General features: G+C 39.8%; 1 protein-coding gene across 4 annotated transcripts in view; it reads right to left on the bottom strand.

Moving 5' to 3' along the window:
* EFHC2 (EF-hand domain containing 2) overlaps positions 1-23652 on the bottom strand; it is a 179716-nt gene that overhangs the window by 88226 nt on the left and 67838 nt on the right. For 2 of the 4 annotated variants that reach the window (XM_046672652.1, XM_046672650.1), the window contains exons 4-9: positions 19739-19962; positions 16605-16856; positions 14248-14361; positions 13722-13860; positions 8411-8614; positions 7522-7687 (exon numbers count right to left, since the gene is read on the bottom strand). In XM_046672652.1, coding sequence (XP_046528608.1) covers positions 7522-7687; positions 8411-8614; positions 13722-13860; positions 14248-14361; positions 16605-16856; positions 19739-19962 — 1099 coding nt within the window. The remainder of the gene's footprint in view (positions 1-7521; positions 7688-8410; positions 8615-13721; positions 13861-14247; positions 14362-16604; positions 16857-19738; positions 19963-23652) is intronic. The other 2 variants (XM_046672651.1, XM_046672653.1) reach the window with 2 other exon arrangements.

Below are 23652 nucleotides of genomic sequence, written 5' to 3'. Positions count from 1 at the left end.
TCTAGTAGAACACTTTTTATAAGTACTTAATAAATGTTTCTAGAAAGTTGTTGTAAGATCCATATAGATTGGAACTTGCACTTAGAATTCTATGCATGAATAGAACAGTCGAGTAGACCGAAGACGGGATCAAATTCTAGAATCGAAAGTTCCCAAAGGTGATTGCCTGGTCACTGAAGAAATTAAGTTATGGTCTGTTGGCAGAAGCATTTCTGCAGATACCAGCTAGTGAAAAGTGAACTTTATACCAAATACTAAACCCTTGGGGAGGTCTTTGATAATCAAAATCATTATCCCAAGGAGGCACAGAGGAAAATAAACCACGTACTTTGTCACTTTCCTGTCACAACTCTAAGCAGGGAGGTCCTCACCTGCAGATTCTCCTATGCTGAAATTCATTCTTTCCTTGTGGTCACAGTGATTTAAAAGAAACAAAAACAAAAATACACATTTCTGATTTGCAGAGGCAGAAAGTACTTTTCTCTGCCCCTTTCTTCAATTGTCCAAAGAAGCAGGGCTAAAATAAAACATGGCGCCAAGATTCCCAGCTTGAGACCTGTGTGAGATGGAAGTAGCAATTTGGAAGGCTAGCCCCAGGGCAGCCTGGACAAAACAGCCAGATCTCCAAAGCCCTGTTTGCTTTGTTCCTAGTTTCCCAGTCTTCAGACAGACCTCATACAGCAGGACAGGCAGCTATACGTTGTCAACCATCTTTTCTGGTACATGATTGCATTTGTAAGTAACAAACAAATTTGGTAACCCCTTTGCATGAAAGACCCATAACTTTTACAGATGCCTGAAATATCACTGAAACCACTGAATGAAGTCTAAAGTCAGGCCAAATGAATGCTACTGTAAATTTAGCTTCTTAGAACTTACATAAATTTATAAGTGTGTATGTTAAGTGTGGCTTTTTCACATTTAATATGCCATTTTTCCACCTAATTCTAGTGTTCTGGAGATCTCATCAATCCAGAATATAATCTACTCAAACAAAATCTTTATATCAGCGGTTCACAAACTTTATTGTGTATAAAAGTCATCTGGGGAGCTTGTTAAATACGCAGAATCCGGAGTCCTACTCCCAGAGATATGGATTCAGTAGTTAGCTTGCATCCCCAGAAACCTGCATTTTTAATAAGCTCCCCAGGAGATTCTGATGAAGTGGTCCCCAGAGCACACTTTAAAAAACACTGCAAGGATCTTCAGATATTTCCTTGACTAATAAGCTAATTATCAAACTTCTCTAAACACTTTTTATCACAATACTCCCAGCACTCAAAAAACTTTAGCATTTTCCCTGCTTCTTATTGTACCACCTATACTGCTCAATCTGGCTTTCTGGGCCATTAATAGGTTCAACACACACACATACAGCTATTTGTAATGACCACCTATAATACACTCTTCTATTCAAGTCACAACAAGCCACTTCCTTTACTGCCCCACCCTGTGCTCATTTCTGCTTCCAGGTCTTCACTTGGTGTCATCCCCTCCCCTAGGGCACACCCTTATCCTTTCCTGTGCCTGTCCAGAGTCCTGTCCATCCATCTGGGCCCCAATCAGTAGAGCTCTCCTTGACCATGGCTGCCCTCCCAGCTGACCACCTACTCGTGCTTCCTGCACCTACCATAATCTACGGCATGCAATTTAGCACCATATAGACTTATATTCTTGGCTATTTCTTTAAATGTGTTTATTCCCATTGTTCCAAAACAAATGCTAAGTTCCTAGGTCCAGCAGCCAAGTCTTAACTTTTTCTACACACAGCCCAGAGTTATCTATAATCACTGTCTTGAATTCTCCCATTCTCTCTTAAATCCACTTCCATTAGGTTTGCTCTATCTAAACTGCTCTTGTCAAGGTCAACAATGATCTCCACAATGCCAATTCCAATTGTTCATTTTTGTGTCTCACTTGACCAATCGGCAGCAACTGGTACAAATGATCACTCCTTCTTCCATGACACTCTTGCTTCACTTGGCTTCCAGGATGCTGCATTCTCTTGGTTTTGCTCCTATCTCCTTGTTTGCTCCTTTTCAGTCTCCTTTGCTGGTTCCTCCTCTTTTCCTCAACCTCTTAATTTGGGATGTCCCAGGGATTACAAGGAACAACTTGGTCATCCACTTCTCTGTGTATATTCACTCCCTTGGTGATCTCATCTAGTCTCAAAAGCTTTAAATACCATCTACATGCTGATGACTTCCATATTTCTATCTCTAGCTCACACCTCTCTCCCAAATCCCACACTCGTATATCCAACTGCCTACTCAATATCTCCACTCGATATCTAATAGACATCTCAAACTTAACTTGTTTCAAAACTTAACTTCTGTTGTTGTCCCAAATCTACCCTACCTAGAGTCTTTCCCATCTCAGTAGATGGCAACTCCATCTTTCTAGTTGCTCAGGCCGAAATCTTGGGAGTTATTCTTAACTCTTGTCTTCTTACACACCTCATATCCAATCTGTCAGGAAAGCCTATTGGCTCGACCTTCAAAATATTTCCAGAATTCACTATTTCTCATCACTTCCATGGCACTCACACAGATCTGAGCCATCATATCTCTTCTCTTGGACTACTGCAGTAGCCTCTTAACTGGTCTTTACTTCCAGTGTTGCCCTTCTACAGTCATTTGGAGTGATTCTTTTAATATGTAAGTCAGATCAAGTCATTCCTCTGCTTGAATCTCCCAATGGCTCCCCTTATCACTCAAAGTCAAAAGAATCCTTATAATGGTCTGCAAGGCCCCATGCCATCTGATCCCCCCATTACCTCTCTTAATCTGTCTACTCTACCCTTTACTCATCTCTTCTATCCATGTCAGCCTTCTGGCTGTTCCTTGCATATCCCAAGTCAGCTCCCTGCTCAGGGCCTTTACACCAACTGTTCTTTGTGCCTAGAACATAGTTCCTCTCCACAGTAAGGTCTATCCAGATCACACTATTTAAAATTGAAACTGGGGGTGCGCCTCAGCCCCACACTCCCAGTTCCCCTTTATTCTTTTCATAGCAACTTACTACCTTCTTTATTTTCGCCATAGTATTTAACACCTTCTATATACTACAGAATGTACTTATGTCTTATCTTTATGGTTTATTGTCTGCCTCCCCAGCTAGAATGTAAGTTCTATGAGGATAGGTGTCTGTTTTGTTCACTGATGTATCCCAAGCACCTAGATCAGTGCTTGGCCCATAGCAGGTCCTCAGTAAATATTTGTTGACTAAGAAAATGAAAGGCTCACACAGGGCTACAGGCTTACTGAAAGCCTTAAAAATAACTGGAGCTATAGAGTCTTATAGTTAGAAGACACAAGAAGGCTTATTTTTATTGATGGGGAAAAAAATTGAAAGAGGGAAAAATGACTGATGGAGACAGCAGATGGACAATATCTGAAACAGAGTTTAAGATTAAACCACGAATTTTTGGATGCTATATGGTTATGAAAAGCACAAGTCGGGGATAATAGCCTTCCAGGTGGAAAGTCATCTGTCTCTTCTATCCATCATTAAGAACTGGAAGGGTGAATGTTTATTCTATTTACTCACTTACTCATCCTTTCCTTCTCTTATTGGACAAAATATTTACTGAGCCCCAAGTATGTAGCCAGCACTGTTCTAACTCTGAGGGAAGCACAAAAGCCAGTCTCTGCCCTCAAGGATCATTTGGTCTAGGGGGAGATCACAATTACATCAACAAGTAATTGCCACTCACTGTGATAAGTACAGGTTCTGTGGCAAGAAAGGTGAACTCCAGAAGTCTGGCTTTCCTGGGTTCAAATCCCAGTTCAACTAAAAATTAGCTGTGTGAGCTTTGGCAAATTGTTTAGCCTCTCTGAGCCTCAATTTCCTCATGTAAAGAATGGGTACAATAATATCTATTTTATGAGGTAGTTTTGAGGATTAAATGAGATCAAGTACTGTAAAGTAGTTAGCATACTGTAACCACAAATTGCTTTTTATTATTAGTAGTAGCAGTATTAGAGGTTTGATCAGCAGAGTTTTGTGGGCACACAGAGAACAAAGTAACTAATTCAGCCTGGTGCAGTGAGAAAGATATTATTCTGCTTCTCCCAAGTCAGACTAGACAATCTGTCCAGGAGGCCACCACAGTCAATTTTTACCCAGACAATAAAGGTCTTCATTCTGTCAAAAACCTCATGTGCTTTAATTTGAAACTATTTCCTCCAATGACTCATAGTAGATCAGCATTAACCTCATACAATAATTAGCACCCAGTACATTTTTAATAGCAATATATGTAATCAATATATGTCACGTACAATTGCACGTCTCAATTCACAGTTTATTTGCATTAAGGAGACTGTTCTTTGTTTGCTTTGTGAAGATCATCCTCCTTAGGTTCTCACAGTTTTAAAACCTTGGGTTATTCAAACTCATGTATAAGTCTCCAGCTGAATGTGCCAGTTTCTATGGAAACAAGGTCACTGTGTGGGAGGAGCTTGAGGAAAGTGTATTCCTGGCACACAACGAGCAGTGGACAGAAAGAAATGAAACTAGAGACATTCGTGCCTGTACCACCATCCTCCAGCCATGACAGCATGACAAGAACGTAGAACGCTGTCTACAGTCAGTGCTCTGTGGGCAAGCTGACATGGTGTAGACAGAAAGAGAGACTAAGGAACTACCCACGAGGAACTGGTTTCCCTTGGGTTCCAGAAGCAACACCCTGGATCATGTTTCATCTTGTTTACTTATAAGAAAAATTCCCTCTCCTTTTACAATAGGGACATTTTTCCTGCCTTCCTCCTTTGGGTGCCTGCCCTTAAAAACAGCAGTTAGTGAAAAGTATCCATCCAAAGTCCTGCCCTGGAACCTCACTGTAAACACTGCTATGTATAAGGGAGGATGGAGTACAAGTTGGTGTCTCTCTTAAGTATCGAAATGAGTGGTTCTCAAACTCTGGTGGGCATCAGAACCCCCTGGAAGGCTGGTTAAGACACAGTAGCGGCCCCAGCCCCAGAGCTTCTGCCTCAGTGGGTCTGGGATGCAGCACAAGAATTAGCATTTCTAACAAATCTGGGTGCCACATTTTGAGTAGCATCGATCTAAAACTTAAAAATAAAACACTAAAGTCCTTAAAAATAAAGGATTATTTCTTGAAAGACAAAGGACAGCATGTCGTGGCAAAGGCAGTCTTTTAGACATTCTACACAACTCTTAATAACATATTTTCACCATTTTTACAGTTACAGCGAAACTGTGGTTCTCTCTACTTCAAAATGTTCTACAACAGCATCTGACCTTATTAAATTTTATCAAATTCGGTATGCTGCCTTTTTCTTCTCCTTCCCCTGATCTTACTACATTACTACATGTTCCCTTTATCATTCTTCTCCACAGGTTCTCCTGACCCATTATTTCCCTCACACAGGACTTCAATGTTTAGCCCGCATCCTATGCAAGCATCTGCAACATTTTCCCATCACTTTTCCCCCAACTTCTCTCTCCAGGCCCTGCACTCTCTGCAGAAGCAAAAAGTAGCCATGGGCAGTGCCCACAGTCTAGACACATGACTCAGGGGCAGATGCTTCCTCGTGTATCTTAGGACTACTTTTGAAAGTCCATCTTTTGCAATTATATTCAGCCGTGTGAGCAATCTATGGTTACTGAACTCAACCAAACCTCTCAAATTAAAACCACATTAATTGCCAAATAACATTTTGAAAAACACTTAAAACTCTGAAGCCTCTAAACCAGGAGTAGGCAAACTACAGCCTGTGGGCCAAATATGGCTGGCCAATTGTTTTTGTATGGCCTTGAGGTAAGAATGGTTTTTACATTTTTAAATGGTTGAAAAAATCAAAAGAATAATATTTTGTGATATGTAAAAATTATACGAAATTCAAATGTCATTGTCCATAAACAATGTTTTACTGAAACACAGTCACACATTTGTTTATGGACTGTGGCTGCTTTCACACTATAATGGCAGAGCTGAGTGGTTGTGACAGAGGCTGTATGGCCTGCAAAGCCGAAAATACTTACTACCTGACCCTTTAGGAAAAAATTTGGTGACCCCCTACTCTACACCATTTCCTAGGGACCATCTTGAGGAGATATATATATGCATATATGGAAAGGTGTGTGTGTGTGTATATATACATATATATAGCAAGAGAGAGAGACAGAGAAAGGCAACATAGATTTGGGATAATATGACTTTAGGGGCTTCCAGATGACACATTAAAATAACCACTCAATGGTGAGGATATGGACAAAAGGAAACCCTTGTGCACTGTTGGCAGGATTGTAAATTGGTGCAGCCACCACAGACAACAGTATGGAGGTTCCTCAAAAAATCAAAAACGGGGGCCAGCCCCGTGGCTTAGTGGGTAAGTTCGGGCACTCCACTTCAGCGGCCCAGGGTTTCACCAGTTCAGATCCTGGCGCAGACATGGCACTGCTCATCAGGCCATGTTGAGGCAGCATCTCACATGCCACAACTAGAAGGACCCACAACTAAAAAATATACAGCTATGTACTGGGGGGATTTGGGGAGAAAAAGCAGGAAAAAAAGAAGATTGGCAACAGTTGTTAGCTCAGGTGACAATCTTTAAAAAAAGAAAAGAATTAAAAACAGAACTACCATATGATCCAGCAATTTCACGTCTGAGTATTTACCCAAAGGAAAAGAAATCAGTGTCCCAAAGAGATACCTACACCCCTCTGTTCACTGCAGTACTATTTATAATGGCCAGGACATGGAAACAGCCTAAGTGTCCATTGACAGATGAATGGATAAAGAAAATGTGATTTTATACATATATAATGGAATATTACTCAGCCATAAAAAAGAAGGAAATCCTGCCATTTGCTACAACATGGATGAACCTCAAGGGCATTATGTTAAGTGAAATAAGTTATAGAAAGACAAATACTGTATGATCTCACTTACATGTGGAATCTAAAAACCCAAACTCATAGAAACAGAGATCAGATTTGTGGTTGCCAGAGGCAGGAGGTGGAGAGTGGGGGAATTAGATGAAGGTGGTCAAAAGGTATAAACTTCCAGTTATAAGATAAATAAGTTCTGGGGATGTATGCACAACATGATCACTAATAGTTATATATGTCAATTATATCTCAATAAAACTGGGAAAAATAAATTAACCACTCTAGAGGGAGGGGGGAGGATGAAAAGGGTAAAGGGACATGCATGTATGGTGAGGAATAAAAACTAGACTACCGGTGTGGACACGATGCAGTCTACACAGAACTGAAATATAATAACGTACACCTGAAATGTACACAAAGTTATAAGCCAATATGACCTCAATAAAATAATTTCTTTAAAAATCTGAAAAACAAATAAAATAACCACTCAAGAACCCGTTAATACTTGCATGTTAATCAACTACATTAAAAAGCTATAACAACATGTCCTTGGACTTGAAATTAGATGAGTTGAGTGTCATCTGTTTCATCATGAGGACTATATTTATAAACCCCGAACACATTTGGGAAAGATCAGACGAAAATAATGGTTCCCTCAAGCACCTGTCTTTTTCCATCCACTTCCTGAAGTTCTTCCGGTGAGGTGTGGGCACAAGGCCTATGCAGGAGCGCAGAGAGTCCTCTTCAGAACCAAAGCCAGTATAAGGTGGAAATTTCCTTTCTATTTTTGGAGGAGGTGGGGGCTTGCAGTCAATTGAAGTGAAGTTCTCTATAACAAAACAAAGGCAAACAAAACATCAATATTTTTTTTTGCCCTGATTATGGCTGTTTTGAAAGGTTTGTTATGTTTTCAAAATGAACATGGAGATCTTTGTAGACTATTTTAAACTATTTCAAACAAAACACGGCAAAACCCTGTGAGGGTAGGTTTCAGTCATGTTTACAAAAACCACAGAACTCACTCAATAATCGCCATTGGTTCAAAAGAAAGAAAAAAACTGTCTATGTCAAATAAGTAAACATTTATATTTTGTCATCACATCCCCATTTCTGAATATTTTTTGTTCTTCCCTGGTTTTTCCAATGGTAAGAAAATTCAAACTTGGGACTCTCTGCCACGCATTCCATTTCACCTGTGATTTAGCCTTCTGCCTTCAGTTAACATTTCCGAACAGAACTGCCTCCTGACTATTTTCCCTTTACCTTCCCCACCCACTGTCCCCTCCCCCAATGCCCACTTTTTAAGCTCTCTCCCTTTCCTCCAACTCCAGGCCATGGCACTTCACTATCTAGTTAAAAAACAAAAACAAAACTTCTCACCAACCACTGCTCCAGGTTGTTCTCGTTACTGCCCAGGAAAAGACAGCAATTGTACTAAAATGTGATGAAGCAAAAAAACAAAAATAAAAACGAACAAAACTTTTTAAAAGCCACTGCCTACTGTCTCAGAGGGGGTGTTAAGTGGTAAATACTGTCGATTTTCTTTATTTACTTATCATCTGTGAGGAAGGAGAGATGGAGAGAGAGCTGGGGACGTATCTGCAACAGCCTAGATGCTTTAGGCATTCCTTGGTGAGGCTGTACAATCTCTGAGAAGCAAGTGTGCTCTCCAGACCAAATAACACATTGGCCCAATAGATCCAAGTCACTTGTGTTTGTCCTACTAGAAAGAGCAAACAAGATGCCAGGATCTTTCCTGAAACAAAACAAAACAAAACAAAACAACCCACTGAATCTTACTTTCTACTTCCCCAAGCTTGAGTATCCCATAGGTGTTTCCATTCATGACTGAAAGGAGTTCCACATAAGCAAAGATTTCCTTTTCCATTGTCAAAGTTTTAATAGCTGAAAGAGCACAAATTTAGTACACACTTCTATAATTGAAAATGTGTACCAATTTGTCATCCCAGGTAACCTAACTCTTGAAATTGAGGGATTTTTTTTTTTTACTGGTTGATCAAAAGGCTACAGGTTTGAGGCTATTTCTAACTCCGATTTTAAAACATTTTCAGCTTTCACATTTCCTGAGATTTCCTAACAACCTTTGTGTAAAATTCCTCCAAGCATAACTCCCAGAAGAATATTGTTCCATCCTAACAGAAACTGCTCACAGAAGACATATTAGCAAAGAGAATGCCATCAAATATTTCTCACTGGCTCAGTGAAAGGAGGCAACCAGACTGCCAGTACAGAAGTGATTCGTGAGCCTCTCGTATTGCTATTTTTGTGGCAATTAAGGAAAAGCCTTGGAAATAAAGAGCAAAGTTCAAATCTTAGAATTAGGCAGAATTGCTGTAGACTCTATCATTGCTAACCATTACATGAAACAGACCACTGATTGGTACCTTCATTTCAAGGAAAGGACCATAGGATGGCAGAGAGAGCTGAATGTGATTATTAGAAAATTGGGGCATGATCAATTTCTTCTAACAAGGGACATATACATACAACTCCACATGCTAATCTGAGCAGTCTAACCAAAAGAGGACGCATATTGAATCGCAAAGTAATTAAGAATGCATTCCACACTTCCCCCTAAAATTACAGGTTTTATAACACAGCCTTGTTTTCTCAACTACATAATTTTTGCAACAGATTTAAGCAACAAAAGAACCAATTTAGAGCTTTCCTCCGCACCCACAGTGCCATCTAGTGTATGAAAGCCGAGAACTGTTCCACTCCATCAACGCCTGGCTTTTGTAACACCACATACATCTTTTTGGATACTCTCATTCAAGATCTCATTTCTCTAGGTAACCGTACATCCACAAAGCTTTGGACTTGCACCTGAATAAGGTTCCTGTCTTTGGTTTTCTATCATCCCAGCATCCTTCATGTTTCAGGTGTTAAAAAATATTTGATGAATAAATGAAAAAGCATACATTTCTGTACAAAGCATCTTCCCAAATATCTTCTTAAACTGACCCTCTGCTGGATCCTGAGACACATCTGTCTTTCAAAGAGTCTGATTCCTCTAATACCATGTGACCTATAAAAATAGATATACTGAATGTCTAGCCACAATTATCTAGATTCCAACAAATTTACAGAGAGGTGATATATTTTTAAACAGAGTCTTAATGCTCCTTCACAGTGATTTACTATTCACCATCTCAGTTAGAAACAATGCTGGAAAAAGCCTTCAGTTACCTCCAAGTTCATCTCGTATATTCTAGTAAACTAGATATGGACTCAGGTCTGGGAAGCCTGAAGCTTATACAATTTGGGGGAAGTTCTTCAAGACAAGGAATGCCAAATTATTAAGGCAAAATTAGACCCAGGGCCTTGGACCAAGACCCCTGCAAAGGAAGAACCTTAAAGTTTAAGTTTCATTAACTTTATTAGCTTCAAGGTAAATCCACCTATGCTTGTATCCAATACCCAGGTCAAATGATTTTGATGGGATGTTCATTTTTGGGTCAAATAATTAGTGAGTCAAATAATTTTCTAGCTCTAGCTAGAAAACCTTAGAAATCATCTAATCTTCAACCCTCTTCACTTCATAGGGGAAGAAAAAGAGACAAAATTGTTAGGGCCATTAAGGCCATGTGGTAAGACTAGAAGCAAATTCTACCCCTGTTGCTGCACCCTGGGATAGCTAATTTGCTCAAATGATCATTAAACTGTCATCTTGGATGTCCTGCTGCTTCTAGCACCAAGAGTTCAGAGATGGTCAGAAATGACTCTACAAATTTAAAGGTGCTTGAAGTTTTTTTCCTCATTCTTAATGTCAGTACAGCCTAATAAGTGTTCAAGAGCAATGGGAATGAAAGGTCTTATTACTAGTTTGGTTGTCCCAGCCACTAAGAATCGATGAGAAGCAAGTCCTCTTATAGACAAAGAAATAATAACCCAAGGCAGGAATTCTAGGTAAAAACCGTTTACATTCAAATCCCTGTCCCTTCAGTGAAAAAACCACCTGCTGGAGCCCCTGGAACCTTTTCGAACCTTCATGCTACAGGAAAGTCCAACAGGCCTCCATCTGCCAGTCCATGTTCAGCCACATGAAATAATGAGGGAGTGACATGCTACAGCCCAGCAGGCAAGCCGAGACCAGCGAGACTGGTCTAGTGGGGCAGTCACACGGGACTGTTTTGTGGAAGAAGTCTATGGAATCATCTTCGGCTTAGAATGCATGAAAGAATCTTATCTAAAATTAGGAGTCAGATTGGGTTTTACACGGGGGTGCAAATACCTCTTGGAATTCTGTCAAGCCCTCTGCTTCTATATAAATAGAAAGCTTATTCATGCACCTTTCTTGGGACTGTGGCCAACTCCTTCTCTTAGTCTGTCTGTGATTTTTTCTCCCCTAAAATATATTGGGGTATCATTAGGTAAGAGAAGGTGCTAAAGCACCAAGGCTGCATACTGCATTAGAAATTTCCCCTGGCTTCCTCCTAGGGACGTCCCTAGCTGTGTTGTTGGCACTTGTCAGCTCCTTCCTGTGGAGCTGCAGAGTGGAAACACGAGGTATGCTACTGACCACAAATACTGACAAGGAAGGAAACGTGACCACAGTTATTGACAGGACTTTGTCCTGATTTGGGCTTTAAGGATATCAAAATATAATGTAGAAAATTTGGTCAGTCATGATGTTTTAGAACCAGATGAATTATAAACAAAATTAAAATATCAGAAGTAACTGTATCTAAGTAACATTAAGTATATTAATTTAACCTAACCAAAGAGTCAGGAAAAGCAAATGTGAAGATTATCAGAGAATACTGATTCACTCCCCCCCACATCATGGCTATAATTTCTAGTCATTAGTTACATTAAGTACACTGTTGTTACTCAAGAGATGTTGTGTAATAATACTGTCTGTTAAATGGGATATTCTAACATATATTACGAGAAACATAAAAATCAGCATGACTATAAAATGCATCATAATTTTGCATTTGCATAATTTTCTGTTTAAATGCATAACAATCATGTTATATTAGCTTTAAAGGCACAAACTACTCTTTTTTTTGAGATAATATAGTAAGTCTATAGAGTAAACAAAAGAAGTGAGCAGAAAGAAATTAAGCACTGGGGCTCAACCAAAAGGGACCATGGGGCATTTGAAGCTGATACGTTGGCCGAGGATGGCTAGATTTGGAGTACACCAGTGAATTCACTCTGCCTCTGAAAGTACCCTGCAAACCCAGTGAGAATCTCTCCAGCACTACGTTCATGTTTCTAAATGAAACCTTTATACAACATCAAGCAGACAGACAAACATCCACCACATGTTGAACTTCACGTTTAAGGGATCACATGATGCTCTGGAATCTTCACCACATCCCTTATATTAAGGTAATCTTTAAGTAGGACACAAGTAAATGTTTTCAGTGTCTCATATTTTATATACAGTTTTTTCAAATTTTCAAGTCTACACTGAAGACTTGTTGATTCTAAACAGGCATCTACATTTATTAAAGACAAAATTCTCCTCCCAACGATCTAAGGACCACCAGTAGCTTCTCTACAGCAGCCACCACATGCACATTCCGGCCGCCTCTTATTCTCAGCCCCTAAAACAAATATGCCCAACTGTGTCCACTAAAGAGAACCCATTCGGGAAAATAAAATAAGAAGAGGCCAACAATTTGGCCCATAGGGCTCACACATTTTGACTCATCTGGCATGCAGATGTAGTGGAACAAATTCCCTTAATGAAGCAAAGAGTGAAATTGAAAGTCTTTTTTTTTATTCCAACCTTTTGTGTGCTCTGCGTGCCTTCTCTCACAATATAGAGATTCCCAGGAGGCCAGGAATACTGCACAATGGGAAGACTAAGACACAAAAGGTGGGCCTCATCTCATTCTAGAGACAAAGCACCTTACCTTTTAGGCAACTGTGGTTGCTATGGCTCCCATCTCATCCCCAGGGAAAGTGTGCTCAAATGAATACCCCATGGTTCAGAGAGGAGTATAGGAGTTAGCAGCCCCCACCCCAGCTCTAAACCCCAATCTGGGAGCTTGGCAACTCCCACCACCCCACTTAGCCTAGCACCAGCAGGTACCTGGAGCCTGGGGTAGAGAGCCCAGGAAAGGGGCAGAGCTGGCTGGCAGGTTTTACAAATGAGGGGTTTGTCAGGTTTCACATCAGATCCTTGCCTGCTTCTGTGCCTCTCATAACACCCTGTAACATGCTGTAGGTCTCTGCTCCCCTTCCAACCTAGAAAGTCCTTACTTAACTCTGTAGCTCCTAAGTCTACCGCAATGACCCGCACCTAGTAGGTGCTTACTAAATCACTGGTTTTCATTCTGAACAGAACTAACCTGATCTGAATGGAATTGATATCTAAGAAGGTAGAAGCTGGAAACCTGGCTGGGCCTCACCAGGAAAGGAACAGCAAACTAGCACAAGAGAATTCCCCAGAAAACTCAAATAAGTAGTATATTCGTTGTGGTAAGCAAGAATTCAGTGAAAAGAAAAGCATTTAGATTTCCATTTCAATTGCTCGGCCAAAACATTTACCCATATTGTAGTGAGGCGGAGGGCAAGAAGGGAAAATGGAAGCCTCTGGCATCAGGCAGACAAGTTCAAATCTTGGCTCACCCTTTACTCACTGCACAACCTTCGATAAATTAGCCCCATTTAAGCCCCAGTTTCTTCATCTCTAAAATGGGGATAATGAGCCTACCCTTCTAGAATTGTTAGGAATAAATAAGACAACAAATGCGTGGCAGGGAGCAAATGCTGATATAGCTATTATAAGCTTAGCATCTGAAACTCAAAAGTAAAATCTCAACTAGGGAACAAAGATTCTAAGTTTTAAATATTATTTTCTCATTAACATACATATCACTTACCAATTCCATATTCAGTCTTATAATAAGACTTTGTAAATTCATCACAGTCGCAAAGGAGCACTTTTCTTCCCCACACATTGATGGTGGTTCCTATGGACAGGTCACTATCTTTGTAAAACTCTTGGTGTACTTTTCCTAGCTAATAAAAACAAAGGAACACAACATTGGCACCACAGACCCTCCAAAGACCTAAGCACCCCTTCCCAAAGGAAAAAATAAATTTAAAAAAAATCACAATTATATCATTTATAGCCAAATTTTTTAAATCAAATCAAAAGATGACCAGTCAATATTAACATTTTAAAACATTCTTCTAGCAATGTAGTCTACCAAATAGCAATGCAACGCATATATTTATATATGCACTGAAGCATGTTTATTATTGATAAACAGCAGTGCAATGCATACATTTATATATTCATCGATTTCATTCACAATCTCAAAAGAGAACAATATGTACTTACTCCACATTTCAGGTTCCAAGGAAGTCATATTGGGAACAGTAACAAAACATAAGATTCCTCACCTTGTATTTATCCAACAGGTAGCCGTCCACTCGGTTCTCTACCAAGCCACCATATACATTGAGAACTATTCGATCTGTTATCTCGCCTGGTTGATAGACTCCAGGTGGGCCATACTGGAAGACAAAATCAAAACAAGATGTAGTGGATGGTCTCTAAACACAGAGATGGTCCTGTTGAGGGGCTCAAGTGGGAAATATGCATTGTACGGTTCTTCTCAGCCATCCAGAGAAAGACAAGACACATATTCCATCCGCCTCTCCCTACGCTTGCTCACTCCCTGCAGGCTGGTCTACACTCCACCCATCCTTCCAGGCCCTGATGAAGGTCACTCTTTCCCCCTGACCCCTCCCATCCTACTGGCCTGTCCCCAGTCCAAACCTCCACAGCACCTACTGCAGGGTTAAACCACTTTTTGTGGTTCTCTAATTGCTTCATCAGCAGTCATCTTTTCTCTTCACTCAACTACAAAACGCCCTGAGGAGGATACTATGCCTTGCCTTCTTTTCTTTACTTGGCTTAGCACCCTGCCATGAAAGGTCTGCGTTTGCACTTGCTGGCTGAGAGAGGCAGTGTGATGAGGCCGCAAGAGCAATAGAGTGCAGTCAGCCTCTAACAGAAACTGTGGCCTGGAGCAAGTGAGGGCACTCCTCAGTTCCACAAGCACTGGAGGTGGCCCAAGCAGTCGCGTGAGCTGCAGGAAATATCTTAAGCAACTTACATAAATTGATAGTCATCAGTTTATCACATACAGAGGAGAACTCTGAATCATCCCCGATACATGTGACATAAAATGTAAGTTCAGATGTGTGAATTTACGATGTGCGGGATATAAGTAAGCCAAGTAACAGAAAAACAGTACATTTGGATGCAAACTCTCTTTGCCACGTACTAGCTACAGGACTTGGGGACAGATATTTATGTTCTCTGAACCTCAGTTTCACCATCTAACTGCAACAAGGGCACTTATTCCTTGCTTTCTTAAAGGATGTTGTGAGTATCAAGGGAATACCCACCACTCTTCTCTCTCTCCCCCAGGAGAATGTAAGCTCCATGAACAGGACGTAATCCATTTTCTCTCACACTGTAACCCTAGAGCTGGCACACAGCTGACACTCAATAAATAGTTGTTGAATGAATGAATAAATGAAGCAATTGATGTCAGGGCACACTGCAAATGTCAGGTGTCTCATTATTATTTTACATTTAGCCTATCTTTCAAGCCGTTCTAAAAGCAGGTTTCCCTGGTACCTCCTGGTCACTTGCTGCGCTTACCCCAGAGCTCCCTCTGGGACAACTCCTGCCCCCACCCTCAAGCAACACAGCAGAGTTTCTGGCAGCGGGCTCAGAGAATCTGGAAGGGCCTCCTGTGACAACCAAATTAACCAGCAGTTGTTCACATCAGAAATGAGTGTTACAGTAACCTCTTCAGCAGCACTAAGAATTAAGTTAAAAAATACTTTATCCAAATAAGAAATAAAACATAACACAACCATGAAAAAGCCTTTATGTTTTTATGAGTCCTTATAGGTGTTGATAGGTCCTTAGACAGTGTTTTTTACTATATTATTTCATTCAATCTTTAGTTACTTCAGGAGGGCGGCCTTGTTAACCGCATTTTAGAGACGGGGAAATACACTCAGAGAGGTTAAGTGATTTGCCCAACGTCACACAGCTATTAAGAGGCAGACCTACAATTCTAACCCGGGTCTTCCGTCTTTGTGCCGTTTCTGTTGTACCCAAGTTATGGCCATAAATGGCAATAAATATGTGTAGAAATTAGTCTGACAACTCTTTTTTAATAATAAATAAAATGCAAAATCTGTCATTGCCGCTAGCCACTGGCTGGCTGGTCACCAGTGGCTACTTTCAGAAGAATCACTCTTGTATGTATGCTTGTATGTGTGTGTATGCACGTATGCACGTGTTCATGCATGCATGTGTGTGTGTGTGCGTGCGTGCGTGCGTGTGTGTGTGTGTGTATGCAGAACCCAGACCAATACCATGGGATCTCCTCACTAGGCTACAGAGGCCAGTGCCCTGTGCCCCATCCAAGGCCATGAGCAATTCTTTTACTAGAGAGTCATTTACCTTCATAAGACTCAATGATGAATAGCTACCTTCTCTTGCATTTGACTTTTTTCCTTTACTTGCCTTAAGCCAAGAACATTCCAACACCAGTTTGTCATATCCTCTGTATGACTTTCATAGATGTATATTAATATAGGGCACAAAATGAAAGTTTTTTTACCAACTTGTACTAATATATGGTAACTGTCATCACATAGTCATAGCAAGATGTTCCAGATCTTCCAGCCCACAAGCATACGTGGAAAGTGATTCTGCATCCACCGCTCACCTTTGGTAGCTTTCCCCTCTGGAGGAAAAACGGCATAGCATTCCAACCTGAGTTGTGTGGCAACACTTCTTTGATTTCAATAGTATCATCAGACAGAAAGTAATGCAAGATGAGCTCTCTACGGTCCCCGAACAACGAGGTTGAGTCATCCCACAGGCAGAAAAAACGCAAAACCTTCCTATCATAGTTGAGGAACTGTTTCAGGGTGTCAAAGGACTCATAGGGACGTAAGGGCTTCACGAAGTCTAGCTTCTGAAAATGAAGAAAAGGTCAATAATAGTTGTGGTTTTTGCAAAATCACTTCTGAGATGCAAGCAATCAAACAACATAAAGATATCTTTTCCATAGACTATTCTGTGATATTTTTTAAAATTTCAACTGACTAATGACACACACACATACACACATCTAACCAGTTTTAACCTTAAATATACAGACAATAAATATTAGGAAGCTTTTCCTATTAAACATTATTTTAATACACTAAAATGCACTTCTGTAATGTTTTTGAAAACTGACCTTTCTCAAAGACTTAAAATTCTTGTTTAAAAACAGACAAAACTAATGTATGGTGACAGAAATTAAAATAGTAATTGCCTCTGGGTAGGGGATTAACAGGAAAGGGGGACAAGGGAAATTTCCGCAGTGATGGAAATATTCCATATCTTGATTTTCATGTTGGCTACTAAATTATATACATTTTTCAAAACTTGTGGATCTATACACTTAAGATTTGTACATCTGAGTCTATGTTAATTATATCTCAACCAAAAAAAATTTTGTCTTTTCACTGAAAATCCATATCTGCATATCCTTCTTACTCATCCAAAGATTTTTGTGAAGGTAGAAGAGAAAAAATATAGTCACGGTTTTATTTTGCTCAAAAGCTTTAGATATCAAGGATCTGAAAGGCCATGGAAACAGGAACAGAGCAAACACAGACCTTTCCAGTCAGCACAGAACCACTGCCTGGACTCTGTCCCCCGCCCCAGGAACCTCTAGCTCTGCAGTCTTCTTTGTGCAACTCTTCTCTATTTGCATGTTCTCAGCCCTGTCTTGGAACAAAACTGCCCCCATTCTATCTGATGTAGCCAAACAGGATTGTTATATAAAGAAGCGCTCATTGGCAAGGGAGATGTAGGCCCACATTGGGTTATGTAATCTTATTTGTAAATTCTCAAAATTTTGTATCTGTCCAGGGCAGTCTGGGTGCAGACTTAACCCAAGACACGGGGGAGACATCATGGCCTTCCAGAAGCTCTTCAGCTTTATCCTTGGGATTTAAATAAAATTATGGGACTTCTACTTTTACCAATTGAAAAATATTTCTTTGGCATTATAAAGCCTCTAAGAAATGCATTATTGATTATATACCATTGAGGCTCCTTTCAGCTTAAGGTAAATTGTTTAATTTTAATGCTACATTTCAAGGCAGCAAACACTGGAAAAGTAAATGCATTAAAAGGCAATATAAAAGCCTCTTATTAAACTCCTAATTTTCCACAGATTTCTATATTTATTGAAGAGCTTTCTCCCTGAGGGAATAAATGCTCAAATAATTCTCCCAATCTGAAAGGAAATTATTTAAAACATTTCTTGGCTATTCTTGGTATTTATTCTCAATTCCTGGCACAAGAAATTTTTTTCTTTATAAACCTATGGCATGGTGCTCTATATATTTCATATAATGCATCATCATTCACAATCACTATCATATAACACCAGCTGTTAGTGAATGAGTGCAGTCATATACAAAGGGGGGTAATTTGTATGGATCCATTTCTTTTAGGCTCTCTCTGCTGTTCTAAAGACTTTGTATGTATCTAGACTCTTTCACCTAGGACATTTGGAAAAAAATCAAAATGAACCCAAATCATAAATCTCCTTGCACGCCAATACACACAGGTACAGGAATTTCACCTTAGATATTCCAGAATCAACAATATATATTTCTCAGGAGGGTTGTATGCCTACAATATTAAAGAATAATTCTGTTGGGGCTAGGAGGCAGGAATAGATGAGTAATCTTACATGCAGCTTTTAACAAGATATCAAAGCCGAATCAAAGGAGAATTTTATTCTAAATTTTATGTTATCTTCCTGCAAGGAAATGAAGAACAAGTTTTAGAAACAATAAAAATGAGACTAATCTAATCTATATGGATAGAAATGAGAACAGTGGTTATCCCTAGGTGGGGAAAGGGATTGACTAGAAAAAGGCATGAGGGAGCTTTCCAGGGTTATGGAATTATTCTATATCTTGATTTGGGTGTGGATTATAGGGGTATACGCATGTGTTAAGGCTCATCCAACTGTTCGCTTAATTTCTGTGTATTTTACTGTGTGAAATCACCCTTTAATAAAAACAGAAAAAGGAAACAAAGGACAATAATGAAAACCAAGGGAAGAAGCAAGAGATTTGAATTCAAGTCCCGTATGTGACCTTCCTCATGACACTTGCCCTTGTGAGTATTCACATTCTTCTGTAAAACATAAAATTTTGGCCAAAGGATAATTTAAAAAAGACTTTTAAAAGACAACAATAATGCTACTAACATTGATTCTTTGCTCCCTACACTAACTGAGGTCAGACTTTGAACACAAGCATCCTTTCATACCGGGGGGTACGTCGGAATCATAACCCTCCTCACTCCTCCAGAACATCTCTGCATCTGATGCCACCATAAGGGGAGTTGGAAGCCCAAGGAAGAAGAGAAAAGGTATACCCAAGGCTTGGTTCTGTAAATCAGTAGTACAGCAGCCAAGATTTCCCCAGAGTTAGGCAACTAAAATGGGAAAAGACAAGCCAAGGTGAGTGTGAGCCCCGCTATTACACTGTCAGTGATCACAAAGTCAATCATGGGCTCTTAGAAGTTGTCCCATGCAAGCGGCTCACTGAAGACTTTTACAGCCTGGAAGGGAGACTCTCCATGCAGAGAAATGAGGGTGGCAGAGTGAGTGAGACTTTTCTGCACTGAGACCAACACCCAGCCTTCCCTATAGCCCAAAGGAGAACAGGACAACTCCAGTGACTATGGCCCCAAAAGTTCTTTCACATCTGCATCAGGAGCACTAACTCTGCGAAGGGATTCTCATTCTGAAGACAAGGACTTACAGATGTATCAACTTCTTACCTCTCTCCGCATCTTCAAGTAAGGATCTTCTGGACACTGTCCTGGGGCGTTTAATTTGACTCCCATATTCTTCAAAACGATTTTTGTGAATGTATCACAATCATAAATCTTGAATTTCCAGCCATAAAAGACAATGTCTATGTTGATATTGAAATGATACACAGTATAAAACTGATCCTCATCAGGAGGTGGGAGAGGAATGTGATGACGCCGGATAAAAGTTCCTATGGTATGAAATAAAATACAGCTGTTTCATCGTGCAGCTAACAAGGAAGAGGTCACAGCACATCTTTGCAACAACCCCGAATGCTTTTCCACAACAGTGAAGTGGGCAAAGGGCTGGTTCTTGCAGGCAGCATTAGTATGTTCAAACTCTGAGGGTGCCAGAGGGAGCTGAGACTTCTGAGATGCAGAGTTGTTTGACCAGCCTTGCATGTTAGTTGCCTAAGTGGTACTAGGGAAGTACTTTAATAAACCATAAAGACTAGGGTGGGATGGAAGGAGGAGGTAGGTATAAACAGAGTGGCCTAATGTGCCAGACACCGCCATCATATCTTTTCCCAGAACAAACTTGATCACATCCACCCACTAGCACTCGATGTGAGCACACTAAACAAGGCACTAAGACCTCAAAGTAGAGTGCTCACAAAAATGTATACTCTTGGTTCAAAAAACTAAGCTAATAAGCTTTAATATGGTAGGTGTCAATACCATGATTTACAGCTTCTAAAGGTATGAATGACTTTATGCTGTTCTGAAGCTTCACAGAATCTTCTTTCCTCTACCAACCTCTTCTCCCTCCTACTTTCTCTATAGCCTCTGTCAACTCCACCCAACTACCCCCACAAACTGAGGATTATCAGAGGCTTCATAGTTTTAGCCAGTGCTCTGGGACAAAGGTCCTGAATCTCATCTCCTCTTTTACTTCGCCCTATGATGCCCATTCACTTCTCCTTTTGAGAATACGGACCCAGGGTCCCCAAGTATACACAAAATGGTGATTAGCCACTGGAGGTAAAAGGGTTCCCTTCCTAGATGAGTGTACCAACTATACCACACCACACCAGCCAACTTATCTAAACACTGCTGAAACCTATTGTCAAGAATTGTTTAGGGTTTGTGATTTTACCCTACTTTCAAGCTAACAAATTAGCCTGCCACAGTTTCATGGATGCTGGTAGAAGACACAAGCTGCTTTGATTAGAGATAAAGTGCAGTTTATTACTCACAGCAATAACAGTAGCCAGAACATCAGCATTTTTTGCACCAGTTTCCTGAGCCTCAATTCCTACAGGATGATACAATAAGGTCCAGGTAGCCCCCGCACACACAGTGGGTACTTACAGGAGAGGAACCCTGAGCTTAGGGAACCCGAATCTTTTATAATGGGCAATAAGCATTCATGCCTTTTATCTCAGAGGGAGACATTATCTTTATTAGACTGGACAATAAGCATGCCTGCCCCTTGTTCCCAAAGGAGACAACATCTCTATCTTCCAAGGCTATGAGCAAACCTGCGCTTTGCTCCAGAGGGAGAGACTATCTTTGTCTTCCAAAGCTGTTTGCTATATAAATATCCTTGAAGAGAGAGTCTAGAACAAAGAGCAGTCAGTGCCTCTGCTTGCAAGATCTACAGAAATGCAAGATACCAGTCGAGAATTATCTCTCGACATCTGTGACTGACTTAGGCCTGAGAATCTGCTCCACGAATAAAGAGAAAAGGAGAAAAGGCAAGCAGAGCCAAGTGAGGGTCTAATGGTTCAAGAAAAACTGGCTTGCGGGACCTTTATATGGAAGTATTTAGTATAAAGATGTCAAGCAATCTTCTTCATATTTTATATAGCATTGAGAATGTCGCCTTGTCTTAAAGTCTAGAAATACTTAGAAATTATTCATTCTATTCATTAAGGAACATTTAATGAATATCTTCATGTGCCAGGAACTGTGTTGAGCTCTGTTCCATTATTCTACTAATCATCTTTTCACTCTGTTGAAAGGAAATTAACTAAAATTATTTTCATCTTCTTTTCTTTGTAGCAATTTTTAATTACTTGGTACATTAAATTAAAATGATAAAACTATAAAATTAGAACTGGCCTAGAATATTTTTAAATGTACTACATAAAAGATGATATAATTTTACTGCAAAAAATTATACTTCAATTAGCCTTTAATTCATGCCACTGAAAACAGTATGCAAATTATTTAATCATTCAAGATTAGACATTTAGAACAAATTGCATACTTAAACATCTATAAAAGCATGAGCATTTCAGGTATTTTCAGAAACCATTATATATCTCTTTAAAAGTACTTATATTGTGACAGTTTTTAAAATATATAAGATTTATTCAACAGCCAGGAGCTTCTTTAGAAATTCCATCTATCTTGCATTTGTACTTCAGTATAAAAATTCCAGTAAGCAAGTCAGCGCTGATTTCTGTTCAGTAAGACTTCGAATAGGAATCCTATATTTTTCCAGGTGGGAAGAACTGACTGACCCACTGAGTTTTTAAATAATAATAATAATCACAATCATCGTTATAGCCCTAGGATATGCTTTCATATACATTTTCTCATTTAATCTTCAATAATCCCATGAGGCAGCTAACGCATAAAATATAAATATTCAGTTTATGGATGAGAAAACTAAAGCTCAGAGTGGTTAATTGATGTGCCCAAGGTCACACCCTAACAAATGGCAGAAAAGATCTTGAACCTGGGTTTTCAAGCTCTAAGTAAATACCATTACTTTCCACAGTTTGCACTACTAAGGTATATCTCACGGTACTGCAGACACAAATTACTTAAGCGAAGGAGAGTAAGGAGTGTTATGGCAACACAGAATAGAAATGGGGAGAAGGGCTGCCAGCATCATGAAAAGGAGAGAGAGAGATGATAGAGCTGCTCTTCCAAAAGAACAACTTCCCTCTTCTCTAAAGGCAAATTTCTAGAGACGGCCCACTTGCCAGTTGCAGCAATCCCCCCTCGAGGGCCAGCACCACTGTATTACCTACCACCCTCCCTTAGGAGCCTGCATACCCTACACCCTCAAACTCTTCCTTATCTTAGCTCCCACACTTCTCTCACTAAGTGGTATTCAGGAAAGGCCCTGGGGTTTTCTTAGAGGTAACAAAAAAAATGATTCCCGACCATCCATGGGTTGGAAACAGAAGGCAGATCTAACACCAAACAAGAAAATATTAATATCAAGAAATCCAAAGTCCCAATTCCATGTTAATCAGAAAACTAATGTGGGCTATTTGAAATGTATGGTAGCACACGACAGCTTTCAATAGTATATTCGTGGGATCTCTCAACTGTGTCCTTTGGGAATTGAAATTTCTATTTATTGGTAATTGTGTGTTTATAGTCTTCCATGATAAATGCAGAAACTCCACCAGCAGGAATTTGTTCTGGAATATCAAAGAAATGGGCAGGATGCTATGTCTTTGGAACCCGAGATCATTAAGGTACGTAAATAAAAATAATGCTACAAAATGGAAAAACAACAAAAGCACCATATCTGCCTTTTAAATTTTTACATGTTTATTGTCCTAACTGCCTCGTAAAGACAATTTGGGCAAATGTCCATCATCACTGCTTGCCTTTAAGCTCTTCCTTATCTTCATATTCTACGTCTCTCTTCCTTTTTAAAGGCCCTGCTATCTGATTGTACTCTGCAAGCTTTAACTTTCTAACATTTCCCTGTGGTTTAGATCAAAATGATGATATATCCATTTATGTTTAATGCTTTTTCATTTCATTCCGTTGGGACTGGCTTTAGATCTTTGTTCAAACCACTAAATTTAGTTTTTAGGAATTCACCTTTCAGAATTGAGACTTCAACCTCCTTTCTGTATCTTGATTTTAAGTACGTTTACTTCATTTTAGTAACGTTTAGACCTAGAGTA

Source organism: Equus quagga, chromosome 10, assembly GCF_021613505.1.
Source record: "Equus quagga isolate Etosha38 chromosome 10, UCLA_HA_Equagga_1.0, whole genome shotgun sequence".
Classification (NCBI taxonomy): domain Eukaryota; kingdom Metazoa; phylum Chordata; class Mammalia; order Perissodactyla; family Equidae; genus Equus; species Equus quagga.
Note: the sequence above shows the minus strand (reverse complement) of the source record. Positions and strands in the feature narration are given on the sequence as shown.